Raw genomic sequence first — 17,546 nt, forward strand, 5'->3', positions numbered from 1 at the left:
TTCATTACATTTTCTTTAATTGCCTTGGAAGAGCCCACTTCAGGGATCCCCCATATTTTATTCAGCCAGTCTCCTGTGGTTGAACTTGTAGATCATTGCTGACTTCTTTAGTTGTTGCCGTTTACTTAACTTTTCATTTTGAGGTAACTTCTAATTTACAGAAGAATTGAAACAGTAGAACAGCAAACTCCCTGCCCTGTACCCAGTTTGAACAGTTATTAATTTTGCCACAATCGTGCTCTTTCTCTGCCATTTGAGGAATTCATTGACATCTTGTCCCTTTAACCCTAAATACTTCAACAAGTGCTTTCCAAAAACAAGAAATTTTACAGTAGTAAAATACTGGCATGTATCCCACCATCTATATTCAGGTTTCTTCAGTTGCCCCAATAATATCCTTTATGTGCTATATAAATTTTTAGATACAATATATAAATCTTGGCCAGGCACTGTGGCTCACGCCTGCAATCCCAGCACTTTGGGAGGCCAAGGCAGGTAGATCACTTGAGGCCAGGAGTTTGAGACCAGCCTGGCCAACATGGTGGAACCCCGTCTCTACTAAGAATACAAAAAACTAGCCAGGTGTGGTGGCATGCGCCTATAATCCCAGTGATTTAGGAGGCTGAGGCACAAGAATCTCTTGAACCCGGGAGGTGGAAGTTGCAGTGAGCCAAGATCATGCCACTGCACTTCAGCCTGGGTGAAATTTTTTGAGACAGAGTGAAACACTCTGTCTCAAAAAAAGAAAAATGAGCTGGGCATGGTGATGCACACCTGTGGTCCCAGCTACTTGGGAGGCTAAGGTGGAAGGATCACTTGCGCCCAGGAGGTCGAGGTTGCAGTGAGTTATCATCAAGCCACTGCACTCCATCCTGGGCAACACAGCAAGACGCTGTCTCAAAATGAATTAATTAAATAAAATACATAAATTTCTTTTCCCCATGCAGGATGAGATTCAAGATCACTTGTGTTTAGTTTTTGTTTTGATTTGGACAGTTCTGCCTTTCTTTGTTTTCCAGTGTTGCCCTTTCTGAAGAGTAGAGGCTGTTATTTCCTGGACAGTCTGAGTTTGGTTGCCTGATGTGCCCTTGAAATCAGATTTGGGCTGTGTACTTGGGGCTGGGGATATCGCAGAAGTGATGCCATGTCCTTCTCAGGCCATCCTCTCAGGAGGCCCACGTTGCTGACTTGTCCTGTGATTGGTGATAGTAACTTGGATCATTGGTTAAGATGGTGTCCACCAGTGCCTGTAATCCCAGCGAGTCAGGAGGCTGACGCAGAATTGCTTGAACCTGGGAAAGAGGTTGCAGTGAGCCGAGATCGCACCACTGCACTCCAGCCTGGGTGACAGAGAGAGAGTCCAACCAGGTCTCTGTACTGTAAAGTGGCTAGTTTTCCCTTTGTAATTACTAAGCATCGGCCAGGTGTGGTGGCTCATGTCTGTAATCCCAGCATTTTGGGAGGCCGAGGCGGGCGGATCATGAGATCAGGAGATCAAGACCATCCTGGCTAACATGGTGAAACCCCGTCTCTACTAAAAATATAAAAAATTAGCGGGGCGTAGTGGCACATGCCTGTAGTCCCAGCTACTTGGGAGGCCGAGGCAAGAGAATCGCTTGAACCCGGGAGGCAGAGGTTGCAGTGAGCCGAGATCACACCACTGCACTCCAGCCTAGGTGACAGAGCGAGACTCTGTCTTAAAAAAAAAAAAAAAAATTGCTAAGCATCATGTGGGGAGATACTTGGAGACTTTGTAAAAATCCCAGTCCAGTCCTCATCAAACTTTCATCCACTAGTTTTAGCATCCAGGGTGGTCCCTACCTGAGCGATTATTACTACAGTGGTTGCAAAATGGGTGTTTGGCAACTCTTGGCTGTAAGAAGCAAGCCTCCCGAAACTGGATGTGTCTGTGCCAGATTATAGTAACCGCCTTCTCTTTCTCTGTGGCCCACAGCCAGTCCCACAGAACCAAGGTCCTCACCATCCCCACCCCCCAGCCCCACAGAGCCTGAGAAGAGCTCCCAGGAGCCGTTGAGCCTGTCCCTGGAGAGCAGCAAGGAGAACCAGCAGCCAGAGGGCCGCTCCAGCTCCTCGTTGAGCGGGAAGATGTACTCAGGCAGCCAGGCCCCAGGGGGCATCCAGGAGATCGTGGCCATGTCCCCCGAGCTGGACACGTACTCCATCACCAAGAGGGTGAAGGAGGTCCTCACAGACAACAATCTAGGTACGGAGCGGGTGGGAATCGGACAGGCTGCCTCCCACCTGGGTTGGCTCCTACTTGCCTTGCAAAGGTGTCTGGAGCTGGGACCCAGTGGCTCATACCTGTAATTCCAGTGCTTTGGGAGGCCAGGGAGGGAGGATCGCTTGAGGCCAGGAGTTTGAGGCCAACCTGGGCAGCATAGCAAGATCTCATATCTTAAAAAAGCTTTTAAAAATTAGCTGAAAACTCCATGCATACAAACTTCACACGTGTTGGTGCATGCCTGTAGTCCTAGCAACTCAGGAGCCCGAGGCAGGAGAATCGTGTGAGCCCAGGAGTTCAAGGCTGCAGTGAGCTATGATCATGCCACTGCATGCCAGCCTGGGCAACAGAGCAAGACTTTGTCTCTAAAATAAATTAATGGCTGGGCATGGTGGCTCACACCTTGTAATCCCAGCATTTTGGGAGGCCCAGGCAGGTGGATCATCTGAGGTCAGCAGTTCGAGACCAGCCTGGCCAGCATGGTGAAACCTCGTCTCTACTGAAAATACAAAAAAATTAACCAGTCGTGGTGGCACATGCCTGTAGTGCCAGCTACTTGGGAGGCTGAGGCAGGAGAGTCGCTTGAATCTGGGAGGCAGAGGTTGCAGTGAGCTGAGATCACACCACTGCACTCCAGCCAGGGTGACAGAGTGAGACCTCGTCTCAAAAAAAAAAAAATCAGTCAATCAGTAAAATAAAAAATAGGCCGGGCACGGTGCCTCACGCCTGTAATCCCAGCACTTTGGGAGGCCGAGGCGGGCGGATCATCTCAGGTCAGGAGTTCCCGATCAGCCTGGCCAACGTGGTGAAAGCCCATCTCTACTAAAAATACAAAAAGTAGCCAGGTGTGGTGGCATGCACTTGGAATCCCAGCAACTCAGGAGGCTAAGGAGAATCATTTGAATCCAGGAAATGGAGGTTGCAGTGAGCCGAGATCGCACCACTGCACTCCAGCCTGGGCAACAGAGTGAGACTTCATCTCCAAAAAAATTTTTTTAAAAAGCTTCCTAAAATTAGCTGCAAACTTCTGCATACAAACTTCACACATTGTGGTGAATGCCTGTAGTCCTCAGGAAGCTGAGGCAGGAGGACCCCACGAGCCCAGGAATTCAAGGCTGCAGTGAGCTGTGATCATGCCATTGCACTCCAGCCTGGGTGACACAGGAAGACCTTGTCTCTAAAAAAGTTAAATTAAAAAAAAAAAAAAAGACAACAGTGTCCACGGTGAGATCCCAGGGCACTGGAGTCAGCCCCAGGGCATCCAGGACCCTGTGTGAGGCATCTATCTGGCTCTGACCTGGGTCTGGGATGGGACAAAGTGAATGCAGGTCTGAGAGGACCTGGAATTCTCAGCCCACGGCTTTAAAAACTTCTTTCCAGGAAGACGTGGAGAACCCCAGTCACTGCGGAACTCCCGCTCAGTCCTCACCCAGTGCTGAAGTCTTTGCCCTCTTGGGCCACAGTGGAAAAATCTCTTCTAGGGCTCTTTCCCTTTTTGGGACACAAATTCCTCTGAGTCTTAAAAGCAGGTGATGCCCCCCTCCCAGAGGGATGTACGCAAACCCCAACATTTTCACTACAATTTCTATTATAAAAATAGGACATTCATTGTTTTAAAATATACCAAACAATACGGGAAAAAAAAGTTACTAAAAAAGTAAATAAATCCCTCCCCATTGGCCTCTCAGTCACACTCCAGTGTTGTGTGTGTGTGTGTGTGTGTGTGTGTGTGTGTGTATTTTTTTAAGATGGCGTCGTCCTGTCACCCAGGCCCCAGGCTGGAGTGCAGTGGTGCGATCTCAGCTCACTGCAACTTCCGCCTCCCAGGTTCAAGCGATTCTCCTGCCTCAGCCACCCTAGTAGCTGGGATTACAGGCGTGAGCCACCACTCCTGGCTAATTTTTGTGTTTTTAGTAGAGACGGGGTTTCACCATGCTGGCCAGACTTGTCATGAACTCTTGACCTCAAGTGATCCTCTCGTCTCATCCTCCCAAAGTGCAGGGGTTACAGGTGTGAGCCACCATGCCCAGCCCACACTTCAGTTTTTTAATGTCTCTTTGACACTTTCTGAACACATGTAAGAACATATATATATACACTTAATTTCCTTTCCTTTTTTTCTGTATAGACGAAATGATACAAATATTGCGTTGCAACTTGCTTTTGAAAAATGAACACTAGGCTGGGTGTGGTGGCTCACACCTGTAATCCCAGCACTTTGGGAGGCCGAGGCGGGAGGACTGTTGGAGGTCATGAGTTCCAGACCAGCCTGGGCAACATGGCGAAACCCCATCTCTACAAAAAATAGAAAAATTAGCTGGGTGTGGTGGTGTGTGCCTATAGTACCAGCCGCTTGGGAGGATAAGGCAGGAGGATGGCTTGAGCCCAGGAGACAGAGGTTGCAAGGAGCCAAGATCATACCACTGCAGTCCAGCCTGGGTGATAGAGCGAAACTTTGTCCCCAAAAAAATGAAAAATAAAAATACAAAAATTAGCCAGGTGTGGTGGCTTAAGCCTGTGCTCTCAGCTACTTGGGAGGCTGAGGTGGGAGGATCACTTGAACCTGGGAGGCAGAGGTTATAGTGAGCTAAGATCACACCACTGCACTCCAGCCTGGGTGATAGAGTGAGACCCTGTCTCAAGAAAAAAAAAAAAAAAAGAAAAATGAACACTATTTTGTGGACACCCTTCCACGTTAGAATAATTCTATTACCTGCATTCTTTTTCACTATTGGAAAGTGTTTCAGGCCATGGATGCGCCACAGTTTTTTACCCAACTGATGGGCATTTTGGCTTTTTTCACTTTCCTGCTACCTCTAAAAATAAGTCTGTGTGCATCTGTGTGACCTTGGGCAAGTGCAGCTATCCCAGGCAGTGGAACTGCTTGCTCTGAAGCTGTGCACATTTAAAACTGGGATGGAATCTGTCAAATTGTCCTCCAACATGGTGATACAAATTTGTGTGTATGATGTTGGCAGACAATTTCATGGATCTCCTAGGAGTGAAGAACCTCTTAAGTTAAAAAAGCACTTTTGGGCCAGGCCCAGTGGCTCACACCTGTAATTGCAGCACTTTGGGAGGCCAAGGCAGATGGATCACCTGAGGTCAGGAGTTTGAAACCAGCCTGGCCAACATGGGAAACCCCATCTCTACTAAAAATACAAAAATTAGCTGGGTGTGGTAGTACATGCCAGTAATCCCAGCTACTCGGGAGACTGAGACAGGAGAATTGCTTGAACCTGGGAGGCGGAGGCTGCAGTGAGCCAAGATCATGCCACTACACTCCAGCCTGGGTGATAGAGTGAAACTCTGTCTCAAAAAAAGAAAAAAAAAAAAGCTCTTTTGTTGGTTGCTGCCTCGTCCTGCCCCCAAATCTCTTTTACAGACAGACCCCCCTCGGCTTCACATCAGGTGTGGGTCCTCCGCCGTCTCTGGCCCTCCCTTTGGAGTCAGTGGAGATAGCCTCAAGGCTCTCCCCTGTGTCTCTGGCCTGTTCCATGTCTCTCCTGGGAGTAGGCTTCTCTGCCCAGCCTGGGGTAACAGATTACTCCCCTTCCCTATCCCCAGGGCAGCGGCTGTTTGGGGAAAGCATCCTGGGTCTGACACAGGGCTCCGTGTCTGACCTGCTGTCCCGGCCCAAACCCTGGCACAAGCTGAGCCTGAAGGGGCGGGAGCCTTTTGTCCGCATGCAGCTGTGGCTCAATGACCCACATAACGTGGAGAAGCTGAGGGATATGAAGAAGCTGGAGAAGAAAGGTAAGACTTGGGCAGGGGATGGGCCCCAGCACTGGGTCTCAGATTTTCCCCAGAACCATATCTAGCTGTAACCCACATAAACCCAGGGCCCCCATGGTCAAGTCTCAGCCTGGTATGGGACTGCATGAAATAGCAACCTTGAAAAACAATGTAACAATGTAATTGAAAGCAGTGAAGATATTTACAGCCTGTCGCAGTGGCAGGGCATGGGTAGTCCTGGCTGCTTGGGAGGCTAAGGCAGGAGGATCGCTTGAGGATCACTTGGGAGGCTAAGGCTTGAGGATCACTTGGGAGGCTAAGGCAGGAGGATCACTTGAGGATCACTTGGGAGGCTAAGGCAGGGGGATCGCTTGAGGATCACTTGGGAGGCTAAGGCTTGAGGATCACTTGGGAGGCTAAGGCAGGAGGATTGCTTGAGGATCACTTGGGAGGCTAAGGCAGGAGGATCGTTCAAGGCTGCAATGTGCTATGATCAAAGCTGTGAATAGCCACTGCGCTCCAGCCTGCGCAGTGCAGTAAGACCCCATCTCCAATTTTTAAAAAAATTTGTAAATATTTACTACCTCTCCCATGAAAAGCCAATACTCTGCCAGGTGCGGTGGCTCACGCCTGTAATCTCAGCACTTTGGGAGGCCGAGGCGGGCAGATCACCTGAGGTCAGGAGTTCAAGACCAATTTGGCCAATATGGCAAAACCCTGTCTCTACTAAAAATACAAAAATTAGCTGGGCATGGTGGTGCACACCTGTAATCACAGCTACTTGGGAGGCTGAGGCAGGAGAATCACTTGAACCTAGGAGGTGGAGGTTGCGGTGAGCTGAGATCGCACCACTGCACTCCACCCTGGGCAACAGAGCAACTCTGTCTCAAAAAAAAAGAAACAAAAGGAAACCCCATCTCTTGGTGTCCTTTCACACCTCTGAAGCTACACCAAAGTCTGTTGCCAGCCCCAGCTGTCTATTTCCCACAACTCTGTGTACCTCCCTCCCTCCTCTGCCTCAACCCCCTGTTTTGTAGATCAGCCCTTGGACCATTACCCAGATTCTACATAACAAAGGACAGGACCAGGAACCGTCTCTTGTAGGGCTGGGCAAGGAGAGTGCAAGTTCTCACATTGTCAGACATTATATCCTGATAAGATAAGCTGGCATTGTCTGCAGCCATACCACCCTGAACACTGATCTCAGAAGCTAAACTGGGTCAGGCCTGGTTAGTATTTGGATGGAAGATAAGCTGGCATTGAGCTGGGCACCCAGTCTCATGCTATGCATCAAGGATTCCTCTATATTTCCAAAGATTCAAAGTCCATTGGAAGATAAGATAGGAGCAGTTGAAGTTGCCATCCAGGGCGTGAGGGCAGGTCGTGTGATGACCCAGGGACACGCCAGACTGTGGAGAGCACCTAGGGCTGGGCCATCGTCATCAGACAATGCTGTGGTTGAGAACTTGACCTTCTACCTCCTTGCTGTGTGACAACCTCAAGCTAGTTACCGAAAATAAGAGAGCTGGCTACTCTCTATTTCTGAAAATAAGAGAGCTGGCTCAGTGTGGTGGTTCACACCTGTAATCCCAGCACTTTGGGAGGCCAAGGTGGATGGATCACTTGAGGCCAGAAGTTCGAGAGCAGCCCGGCCAACATGGTGAAACCCCATCTGTATTAAAAATACAAAAATTAGCTGGGCATGGTGATGCATGCCTGTAATCCTAGCTACCTGGGAGGCTGAGGCAGGAGAATCGCTTGAACCTGGGAGGTGGAGGTTGCAGTGAGCCAAGAGGATGGTGCCACTGCACTCCAACCTGGGCGACAGAGCGAGACTCCATCTAAAAAAAAATGCATTTTCAGAGCCACAAAGCATTGCTGTGAGGATTAAGTAAGACCCTCATACCTTACTTCTTTCATTCTAAAGTGGGCTTTTTTCTCCCCAACATCTTCATGATCTGGGGTCAAGATGCGCCATGCAGTCAGTAAGTCATTTAAATTACTGTCCCTACCCATTGCCCACCGAAGGCTGTTCAGAAATGCAGGGATGCGTCTGACAATCTAGAGGATATCGTAGGCTAGGTGTGGCGGCTCGTGCCTGTAATCTCAGCACTTTGGGAGGCCAAGGTGGGAGGACTGCTTCAGGCCAAGAGTTTGAGACCAGCCTGGGCAACAGAGTGAGATTCTAACTCTGTAAAAAATAAAGTTTCCTCTTCAAAGACTTTCCTCCCCATTTAATTAGGAATAAATGGTAACTTCTCTTAGAAGCAACATTTATTCAAAGACCTGTGCTAACATTCTTAAATATCTGCTAGCCGTGATAAAGACATCAATGTACTTTACGTTCTTAGCTCCCACGGTTTAGCCTAAATATTTGCCCTGGCATGCTTATAGTGGTCCAAGCAAGCATTAGGTCATAGCCTGTTCCTCTTCTTTATTTAAAGGTGTTTTTACCTTTCTCAACTTTTTCCACAAGTTACTTCCTCCTTCCTTTGTTCTCCTCTACCTTTGCCTCTTTTAAAAAGTTCTAAGTTGCTAGCCAATCAGGACAAATACAGCATGCGAAGTCCTGTTCCAGCCAGTGGAAACCGGACACAGCAGTAGGGTGGATGCATCAGGTTATAAATGACCCTGTCTCCTTTGTTCAGTGTACTCTCGTGGCAAAACTGCTGGCGAGTGTACCCTTTCTGCAGAAAGTATAAAAATGGCCTCACTGAGTAAATTAAATTTATGTTCAAGTGCTATTTCTTTACGGCACCAGGAAACAAGCATTTCAAACACTCTACAAAACGATGAGCCAGGCATGGTGGCGTGCACCTGTAGTCCCACCTAGTCAGGAGGCTGAGGCAGGAGGATCGCTTGAGCCCAGGAGTTCAAGGTTGCAATGACTTGTGATTGTGCCACTGCATTCCAGCCTGGGTGACAGAGAGAGACCCCATCTCTATAAAAAAAATTAAAAATTAGCCAGGGGTGGTGGTTCACACCTGTAATCCCAACTACTTGGGAGGCTGAGGCAGGAGGATTGTCTGAGCTTAGTTGGTTGAAGCTACAGTGAGCCATGACTGCACCCCTATACTCCAGCCTGGGTGACAGAGTGAGACCCTGTCTCTACAAAAACAGAGAGAATACTGTAGAGCACCCTGTTTCAAGTGCTTCCTATGCATGAGGAATGCTTCTGAGTCTTCGCTCATGCCAGGGCTCCCGGGCTGGCGAGGTCAGGCTAGCATCTTGTGGCGTGGGATTGGGGGTTGGGAGATGCAGAAGGAGAGTGAGGAGGGAGAAAGGCTGGGGGCGGGCCTCTAAGCTTAGGGCATGATGGCCTCTGAGTGGGCCTGACAGATGCACTCCCACCGTGGAACTCCTGCTGGCCAGGAACTGATGGGGTGGGGACACCATCTCTCAGCCCTCCCTCTCTTCCTGGCCCCAGCCTACCTGAAACGTCGCTATGGCCTCATCAGCACCGGCTCAGACAGTGAGTCCCCGGCCACCCGCTCAGAGTGCCCCAGTCCCTGCCTGCAGCCTCAGGACCTGAGCCTCCTGCAGATCAAGAAGCCCCGGGTGGTGCTGGCACCCGAGGAGAAGGAGGCGCTGCGGAAGGCCTATCAGCTGGAACCCTACCCCTCTCAGCAGACCATCGAGCTCCTCTCCTTCCAGCTCAACCTCAAGACCAACACCGTCATCAACTGGTTCCACAACTACAGGTGGGACTATGGGGGCGTATCCACAGGCAGGTGGCAGAACCCAGGTGGGACCCCTTCCCCATCCCAGGGCCTGGAGGGAGCCCCACATGGCCTCTGGGAGATGGGAGACCCCATCACATAGGCACTTAGATATAGAACACGGGGCCAGGTGCAGTGGTTCATGCCTGTAATCCCAGCACTTTGGGAGGCCAAGGTGGGAGGATCACTTGAGCCCAGGAGTTTGAGACCAGCCCTGGCAACATAGGGAGACCTCGTCTCTACAAAAAAAACTACAAAAATTAGTTGTGTGTGGTGGCATACACCTGTAGTCCCAGCTACTTGGGAGGCCGAAGTGAGAGCATCACTTAAGCCCAGGAGGCGGAGGCTGTAGTGAGCCAAGATCATACCACTGCACTCCAGCCTGGGCGACAGAGCGAGACTCTATCTCAAAAAAAAAAAAAAAAAAAAAAGATTTAAAACACAGGCAAACGTGGAAGAAATCCCAGCTCCATCACTTTCAGCTGTGGAGCCTTCTTCACTTCCCTGAGCCTCAGTCTTCTAACCTGTAAAATGGGGTGGACAGTAGCAGGATCTACTTCATAGAGTTGCACAGAGGATTTGATAGACTAACATAGTTACATAAAATACCTAGCGTGTAGGCCAGGCGCGGTGGCTCACACCTGTAATCCCAACACTTTGGGAGGCCGAAGTGGGCAGATCACTTGAGGTCAGGAGTTCGAGATCAGCCTGGGAAACATGATGAAACCCCATCTCTTTGAAACATACAAAAATTAGCCGGACGTGGTGGCGCATGCCTATAGTGTCAACTACTTGGGAGGCTGAGGCGGGAGAATCATTTGAACCCAGAAGGCAGAGGTTGCAGTGAGCCAAGATTGTGCCACTGTACTCCAGCCTGGGCAACAGAGTGGGACTATCTCAAAAAAAAAAAAAAAAAAAAAAAAAAAAATACCCAGCACATAGTATGTGGCAGGTATTGATATGATTATTGTCATTATTTTTATTATTATTTCACCCTGTTTGCCCTGCGTCTGCCTCAAAGAAGGGACAGGGAAGGGTATTTGGGGGTACAGGCCTGAGGAACCCTGACTATTCATTGAGCCTCAGGTTGGATCCCTGATTTGGGGCTCCTGGCCCCTCCTACCCCTGAAACCAAAAGAAACCTCCCTGGTATCCTCTTCAGGCTCCACCACCTCGGAGAGTGGGTGATTCCTACTTCAATGGCTGCTGCTTTCCGTCACTCTTCCCACTCTTGACTCCCTGGTCTCACAAGTCACTGGCCTGAAGTAGGTTGAGCTTCCTAGGAGTTTAGTCCCAGGAGACCCCTGTAAAGGAGGAGACCCCTGTAAAGAACACTTGAGGGGATTTCAGGGACCATCTTTGAGGAACAACCCCCGCCCCACCCCTGCCAAGCTTCCTGAGCAGGAAAAGTCTCTGGTGCCCACATGGTGCCAGAGAAGAAAATCCACTCATCCATTCCAGGGGGAGAGAATGTCTCTTGATCCCCAAGGAATCAAGGAAAGGAGATTGGTGGGAGGAGCAACTCAGCATCTCCTCTCTCCTGGGCACCAGGGTCCCATAGACTTGAGTCCATACCCTCTCTCAGTCCCCAATCCCCCAACAAGTCATTTTACTTCTCCACGTCTCACCCTTATTTTACAGATGAGGAACCTAATACCTATCCCACAATGCTTGATTGTAGATCAAATGAAATAACCCTGGGTATAAATGCAGTATAAAATATGGTTTTGGCTGGGCGCAGTGGCTCGCACCTGTAATCGCAGCACTTTGGGAGGCCGAGGCAGGCGGATCACCTGAGGTCAGGAGCTCAAGACCAGCCTGGCCAAAATGATGAAACCCCATCTCTATTAAAAATACGAAAGTTAGCCAGGCAGGGGCTTGTAATTCCACCTACTCAGGAGGCTGAGGCACGAGAATCACTTGAACCCAGGAGGTGGAGGTTGCTTTGAGCCGAGATCACACCACTGCACTCCAGCCTGGGTGACAGGGCAAGACTCTGTCTCAAACAGATAAATAAATAAAATAAAATATGGTTTATCATCTGGCTCAGAGCAGAGACTGCCAAATAACAAATGACATAGGTCCTTAAAGACTGCTCATTTCCTTCCCTCCCTGGGGGATATGGGGACATCTTCTCCTCTCTGATTCCCTACAGGAACTGAGCACTCCATTATTATCCAACATATTCATTCAACAAACATTTCTAATGTATGCATAATGAACCAATCCCTGCCCTTAAGGATCTTACAGTCATAAAACAGAACATTTCACTATAATCTAATAAATGCTGTGAAACAGGAAGGAACAAGGGGCCAAGGGAAAAAGGGAATTCTGCCTGGGGAGAACTTTACAGAAGTGGTATTTGAGATGGGTTTTGAGGGATGAATAGGAGTTTGCACAAAGGAGAAGAGAGAATTCCACTCTCAAAGGGTTATAATTACAGAAGAACACATTATTTCCTTTGGTAAATGTTTACTGAGCACCTACTCTGTACCAGACACCACAGAAAAGAAGACAAAGTCCCTCCCCATCAAAGCTCTTCCCATTGGAGGGAACTGAGGGAGATGGGGGAGAGCTCTGGAAGGTGGGCAAGGTCACCTTTGTGGAGGGATTGGGGAGTGAGAGACGGTATGGACTAGGTGACCCCTCACAGTTCCTCCAGGCCCAGGATCCTGGGATGGGGCCCCGCAGGACCTGAGCAGGGAGGCAGGGGCAAGAAAGTATAAGCCAGACTGCTGGGTTCAGAGCCTTGCGACCATGCCAGTTCCTGTGCCCTCTCAGCCTGGTCTCCTTTATCAGTGCAAATCAGACTAGTGTATCATTATGAGATTATTATATTAGGTTGGTGCAAAAGTAATTGCAGGTTTTGCCACTTTTGTTTCTGTTTTTGTTTAGTAGAGACGGGGTTTTGCCATGTTGGCCAGGGTGGTCTAGAACTCCTGACCTCAAGTGATTCACCTGCCTTGGCCTCCCAAAGTGCTGGTATTACAGGCGTGAGCCACCATACCCAGCTAGTTTTTGCCATTTTTAAAAAAATGTTTCTTGATCCATTTTAAAGGATTTGCCATTTTTTAAAAAAAAATGGTTTTGCCGTTTAAAAAAAAAGTCACAAAAGGCCGGGCGCAGTAACTCACACCTGTAATCTCAGCACTTTGGGAGGCTGAGGCAGGCAGATCACGAAGTCAAGAGATCAAGACCATCCTGGCCAACATGGTGAAACCCCGTCTCTACTAGAAATACAAAAATTACCGTGGTGACGTGCGCCTGTAGTCCCAGCAACTCAGGAGGCTGAGTCAGGAGAATTGCTTGAACCCGGGAGGCAGAGGTTGCAGTGAGCCGAGATCGTGCCCCCACTGCACTCCAGCCTGGCGACAAAGTGAGACTCCATCTCAAAAAAAAAAAAAAAAAAAAAAAAAGTTACACGAAAAAGAAAAAAAAGGCAGAAAATGCAATTACTTTTGCACCAACCTAACAGAAAATGAAATAAACAGGCTGGGTGCGGAGGCTCACACCTGTAATCCCAACGCTTTGGGAGGCCGAGGCTGGTGGATTGCTTGAGGTCAGGAGCTCAAAACCAGCCTGACCAACATGGTGAAACCCTGTCTCTACTAAAAATACAAAAATTAGCCTGGCATGGTGGCGCCCACCAGTAATCCCAGTTGCTCGGGAAGCTGAGGCAGTGGAATAGGTTGAACCTGGGAGGCAGAGGTTGCAGTGAGCCGTGATTGCGCCACTGCACTCCAGCCTGGGCAACAGAGCGAGACTCCATCTCAAAAAAAAAAAAAAAAAAAAGAAAACCACAAAAAGTGCTTAGCCTAGTACCCAACACATGATAAGCGCCCATTATTATTATGTTCGTAACTGTATAGTTGCTAATAGTCTATATTAGTGTACTTTATTGTTAACATAAATGGCCAGGGAGCCACAGCATTGAAGGTGCTCAGGAAACAGAAACCCCTGTTGCTCTATGACCTTGGACAAGTTATTTAAAATTTCTTGACTTCATTTGCTGTAAGAAAATAATTGGGTCCAGGCCCAGTGGCTCAAGCCTGTGATCCCAGCACTTGGGGAGGCCAAGGTGGGTGGATCACCTGAGGTCATGAGTTCAAGCCAGCCTGGCCAACATAGCAAAACACTGTCTCTACTAAAAATACAAAAATTAGCCAGGCATTGTGGCACATGCCTATAATCCTAGCTACTCAGGAGGCTGAGGCAGGAGAATTGCTTGAACCCGGGAGGCAGAGGTTGCATTGAGCTGAGATCGCACCACTGCACTCCAGCCTGGGTGACAGAGTGAGACTCTGTCTCAAAAAAAAAGAGATAAAATTAATCATAATCATTTATTTGATTTAGCCCAATATAAACATTATTAATGAGATCTTTCACTTTGTTTTGTATTAAGCCTAAGAACCGGTGTGTATTGTACCCTTACAGCACATGTCAATGTGGAGTAGCCTCATGTCAAGCACTCAAGAGCCATGTATGGCCAGTAACTGCTGTGTTGGCCAGCACAGGTCTAGATCATGAGCTTTGGGATTCAGTAGTCGTGTGTTCAAGTCTCGGTTCTGCTACTTACTAGCTGTGTGACCTGGGACAAGTCACTTAACATCTCTGAGCCTTGTTTCCTGTGAAGTGGAGATAATAGTAGCGCCCACCTTGTGGTGTTGTTGAGAAGACTTAATAAGATGGTGCAAGTATGGAGGCTTAGTGCCTAGAGAGCCCCAGGGCAGTGGGTGGGATCAAAATGCCATGTATGCAGATGGAGTCCAGGGTTTGGGGGTCCCCTGTCCAGCCCCAGGCTCACCGCCATCTCTGCCCCAGGTCCCGGATGCGCCGGGAGATGTTGGTGGAGGGGACCCAGGATGAGCCAGACCTTGATCCAAGTGGGGGTCCTGGAATCCTACCGCCAGGCCACTCCCACCCAGACCCCACTCCGCAGAGCCCTGACTCTGAGACTGAGGACCAGAAGCCAACCGTGAAGGAACTGGAGCTTCAGGAGGGCCCTGAGGAGAACAGCACACCCCTGACCACCCAGGACAAGGCCCAAGTGAGGATCAAGCAGGAACAGATGGAGGAGGACGCCGAGGAAGAGGCAGGCAGCCAGCCCCAGGACTTAGGGGAGCCGGACAAAGGCCAAGGTCCCCCCAAAGAGGAGCATCCCGACCCTCTGGGTAATGACGGACTCCCAAAAGTGGCTCCCGGGCCCCTCCTTCCAGGTGGATCCACCCCAGACTGTCCCTCACTTCATCTCCACCAGGAGAGTGAGGCCGGGGAGCGGCTTCACCCGGACCCTTTAAGTTTTAAGTCAGCCTCAGAGTCCTCACGCTGCAGCCTGGAGGTGTCACTGAACTCGCCCTCGGCCGCCTCCTCACCAGGCCTCATGATGTCTGTGTCACCTGTCCCCTCCTCCTCAGCTCCCATCTCCCCATCCCCACCTGGCGCCCCCCCTGCCAAAGTGCCGAGTGCCAGCCCCACTGCTGACATGGCTGGAGCCTTGCACCCCAGTGCCAAGGTGAACCCCAACTTGCAGCGGCGGCACGAGAAGATGGCCAATCTGAACAGCATCATTTACCGACTAGAGCGGGCTGCCAATCGGGAGGAGGCCCTGGAGTGGGAGTTCTGAAGGCAGGGTGAGGGGGCAAGGGAGATACCCTGGTAACTACCTTCCTTCTCGCACTCACTCTCCTCGACAGGGTGGGGTAAGGGAGGGAGGAACTCAACCATCAAAATGTGGACAGCAATGTTATGCCGTTTACGTTTTTTGTTGTAATCCTAGTTCTATGAAGTTGTGTGAGCAGGTGGGTCAAATGCCATTGCCTCCACTTTTCTGCACCCCCTGCCCCTCTTCACCCTGACCCCTCTGCAGGAGGCAGAAGCAAAATGGCACCACATATTCACCTGAAAACTCCAAAACTCTTTTAGAAAAATAAATAAATATTTATAGACCTCTTTTAGATATTTTAATAAAGGATCCTTTGGAATTTATCCCAGCTGATGCTGTTTTGATATTACAGAGAGTTATAAAATCAGGATGCTGTCACAACTGTTGCGAAGTATACACTGAAGTTGTGTCATTTTTGCCACTAGATGAGATTAAAAGAAGACAATTATTCAAAGCCATCACAAAACACTATAAGACTGACCAAAATTTAGATAACCTTTGAACCACGATTTTTTTCCACATCTGTCTGTGAGACACAGCGCATTGCTACTGCCCTTCCAGAAACTGTGCTAAAAAGAGAAAGTCCAAAAGACTCTAAACGAAAACCTCGATGCCGTTGAGGATGTGTTTCATTCTGGTGGTCTGTTTTGCAAGCTTGATAACAGAATGTCCGTGCCATTGTAAATGTTGTAGAGATGTGGGCTGTGGCCCAACCGTCCTATACGAGATGTAGCATGGTACAGAACAAACTGCTTACACAGGTCTCACTAGTTAGAAACCTGTGGGCCGTGGAGGTCAGACATCCATCCTGTCCATCTATAGACAAGAAGTGTTTCCAGATCCTTTGGAAAGGTGGGCATGGGGCAGGTGCTTGGAGAGTGGCGTTTGAGCCAGAGCGACCCCATTTCCCATGTGAACCATAGGCACAACCCAGGAAATTTCCCCACTTGTAGGAGTGTGGGTATTCCAGAGCAAGACTGTGGCCGCCATCTTCCCCTCTTGGTGTATTCCAAAAGTGACAGTGTTGCTCATCCCATGACCACTGAAGCTTAGTAACCAGCGCCAAAAAGTAGATTCATCAAACTAGAGACCCCAGCTCCCCTTCTCGCCATCTTCTTTCTCAAGTTGACCGTGGTGCTGTTTCTGGAAGGCATCTGCAACTCCAAGTCCATGCAGAACTCTGGAAGGCCAAGTTCATCGCAGCATGTTCACCATATCCCAGCCTCCAAATCTACCCTCCTACCTTCCAACGCATGACCTGTTGGGGAGCAGAGACTTAACCCCCAACTCAGAGGAGCCCTTACTCCAGCATCTTTGGCATGGTTTCTAGGGTGAGAGTTCCCAATTTGGATGGAACGGCCACCATATTGGTTACTGAATCTCTCTCCCTTGTTTTTATTACGTTTCCTTTTTCAAACTGTCCATGGGAAGGCTGAACTGGGTGACTCCCCAGAATGAAGATGAGAAGGTGAATATAATCAGTGCCGATGTAATGCCAGCGGGTGAGATGGCCGATGGAGGTTTCAAAGATGTAGCTAGCATTTTGAAACCATATGGGCAAAACCCGGCAACCAGAAGGGGACAGATAAGGACCATTCCAGAAATCCCAACTCTCACACCCAGCCCAGGCTGCAGTCTCCACATCAAACAGTCAACAAAACACAAACCCTGAAGGAAAACCTTTTCCATACACCCAGGCTATGCATTGAAGAGTTTTCCACTGTATACATTTTTATCCAGATGAAGGTATTTTTATATTTTGACAATAGGAAACAGTGACCAATTTTCAGAGTCATCAAATCTGGAACAAATGAAACATCTTTTAGCCAACACCACCCTGTTGCAATTAGACAACCATGGGGGAACACATCACTTTTTACTGTTGAAACCAACACAACGTTGAAATCCAGGCTTATACGCAGACTCCGATTCCAAGAGAACTAAATTTGGCTTTAGTGTGACGGGATTTGATTAAGCACTTAGTATAGTCTTTTGAACACGGAAATCCTGTTGTACTTAAAGCTAGTGGACCCGTGAACAACTTTGTCAGGTTCACGTCCTATAACGGTTAAAAAACACACACACACATACACAAACCATTTCTATGAGAGATTGATGAACTTTGTTTAAAATTTTAAAAAAAGGAACACGTTCTGTAAACGAGTCGCTAAATACAGAATTGTATAAT

The 17,546-nt window shown here is 48.9% G+C and overlaps 1 protein-coding gene across 5 annotated transcripts in view; it reads left to right on the top strand.

Moving 5' to 3' along the window:
• The window catches only part of CUX2 (cut like homeobox 2), a 323,600-nt gene extending 306,054 nt beyond the window's left edge, over nt 1–17,546 (top strand). For all 5 annotated transcript variants that reach the window (XM_063647060.1, XM_054442119.2, XM_063647062.1 and 2 more), the window contains exons 19-22: nt 1,955–2,224; nt 5,810–5,998; nt 9,405–9,678; nt 14,518–17,546. In XM_063647060.1, the coding sequence (XP_063503130.1) occupies nt 1,955–2,224; nt 5,810–5,998; nt 9,405–9,678; nt 14,518–15,319 (1,535 nt within the window). In that variant the 3' untranslated portion in view covers nt 15,320–17,546. The remainder of the gene's footprint in view (nt 1–1,954; nt 2,225–5,809; nt 5,999–9,404; nt 9,679–14,517) is intronic.

Source organism: Pongo pygmaeus, chromosome 10 (genome assembly GCF_028885625.2).
Source record: "Pongo pygmaeus isolate AG05252 chromosome 10, NHGRI_mPonPyg2-v2.0_pri, whole genome shotgun sequence".
NCBI classification, from domain to species: Eukaryota; Metazoa; Chordata; class Mammalia; order Primates; family Hominidae; genus Pongo; species Pongo pygmaeus.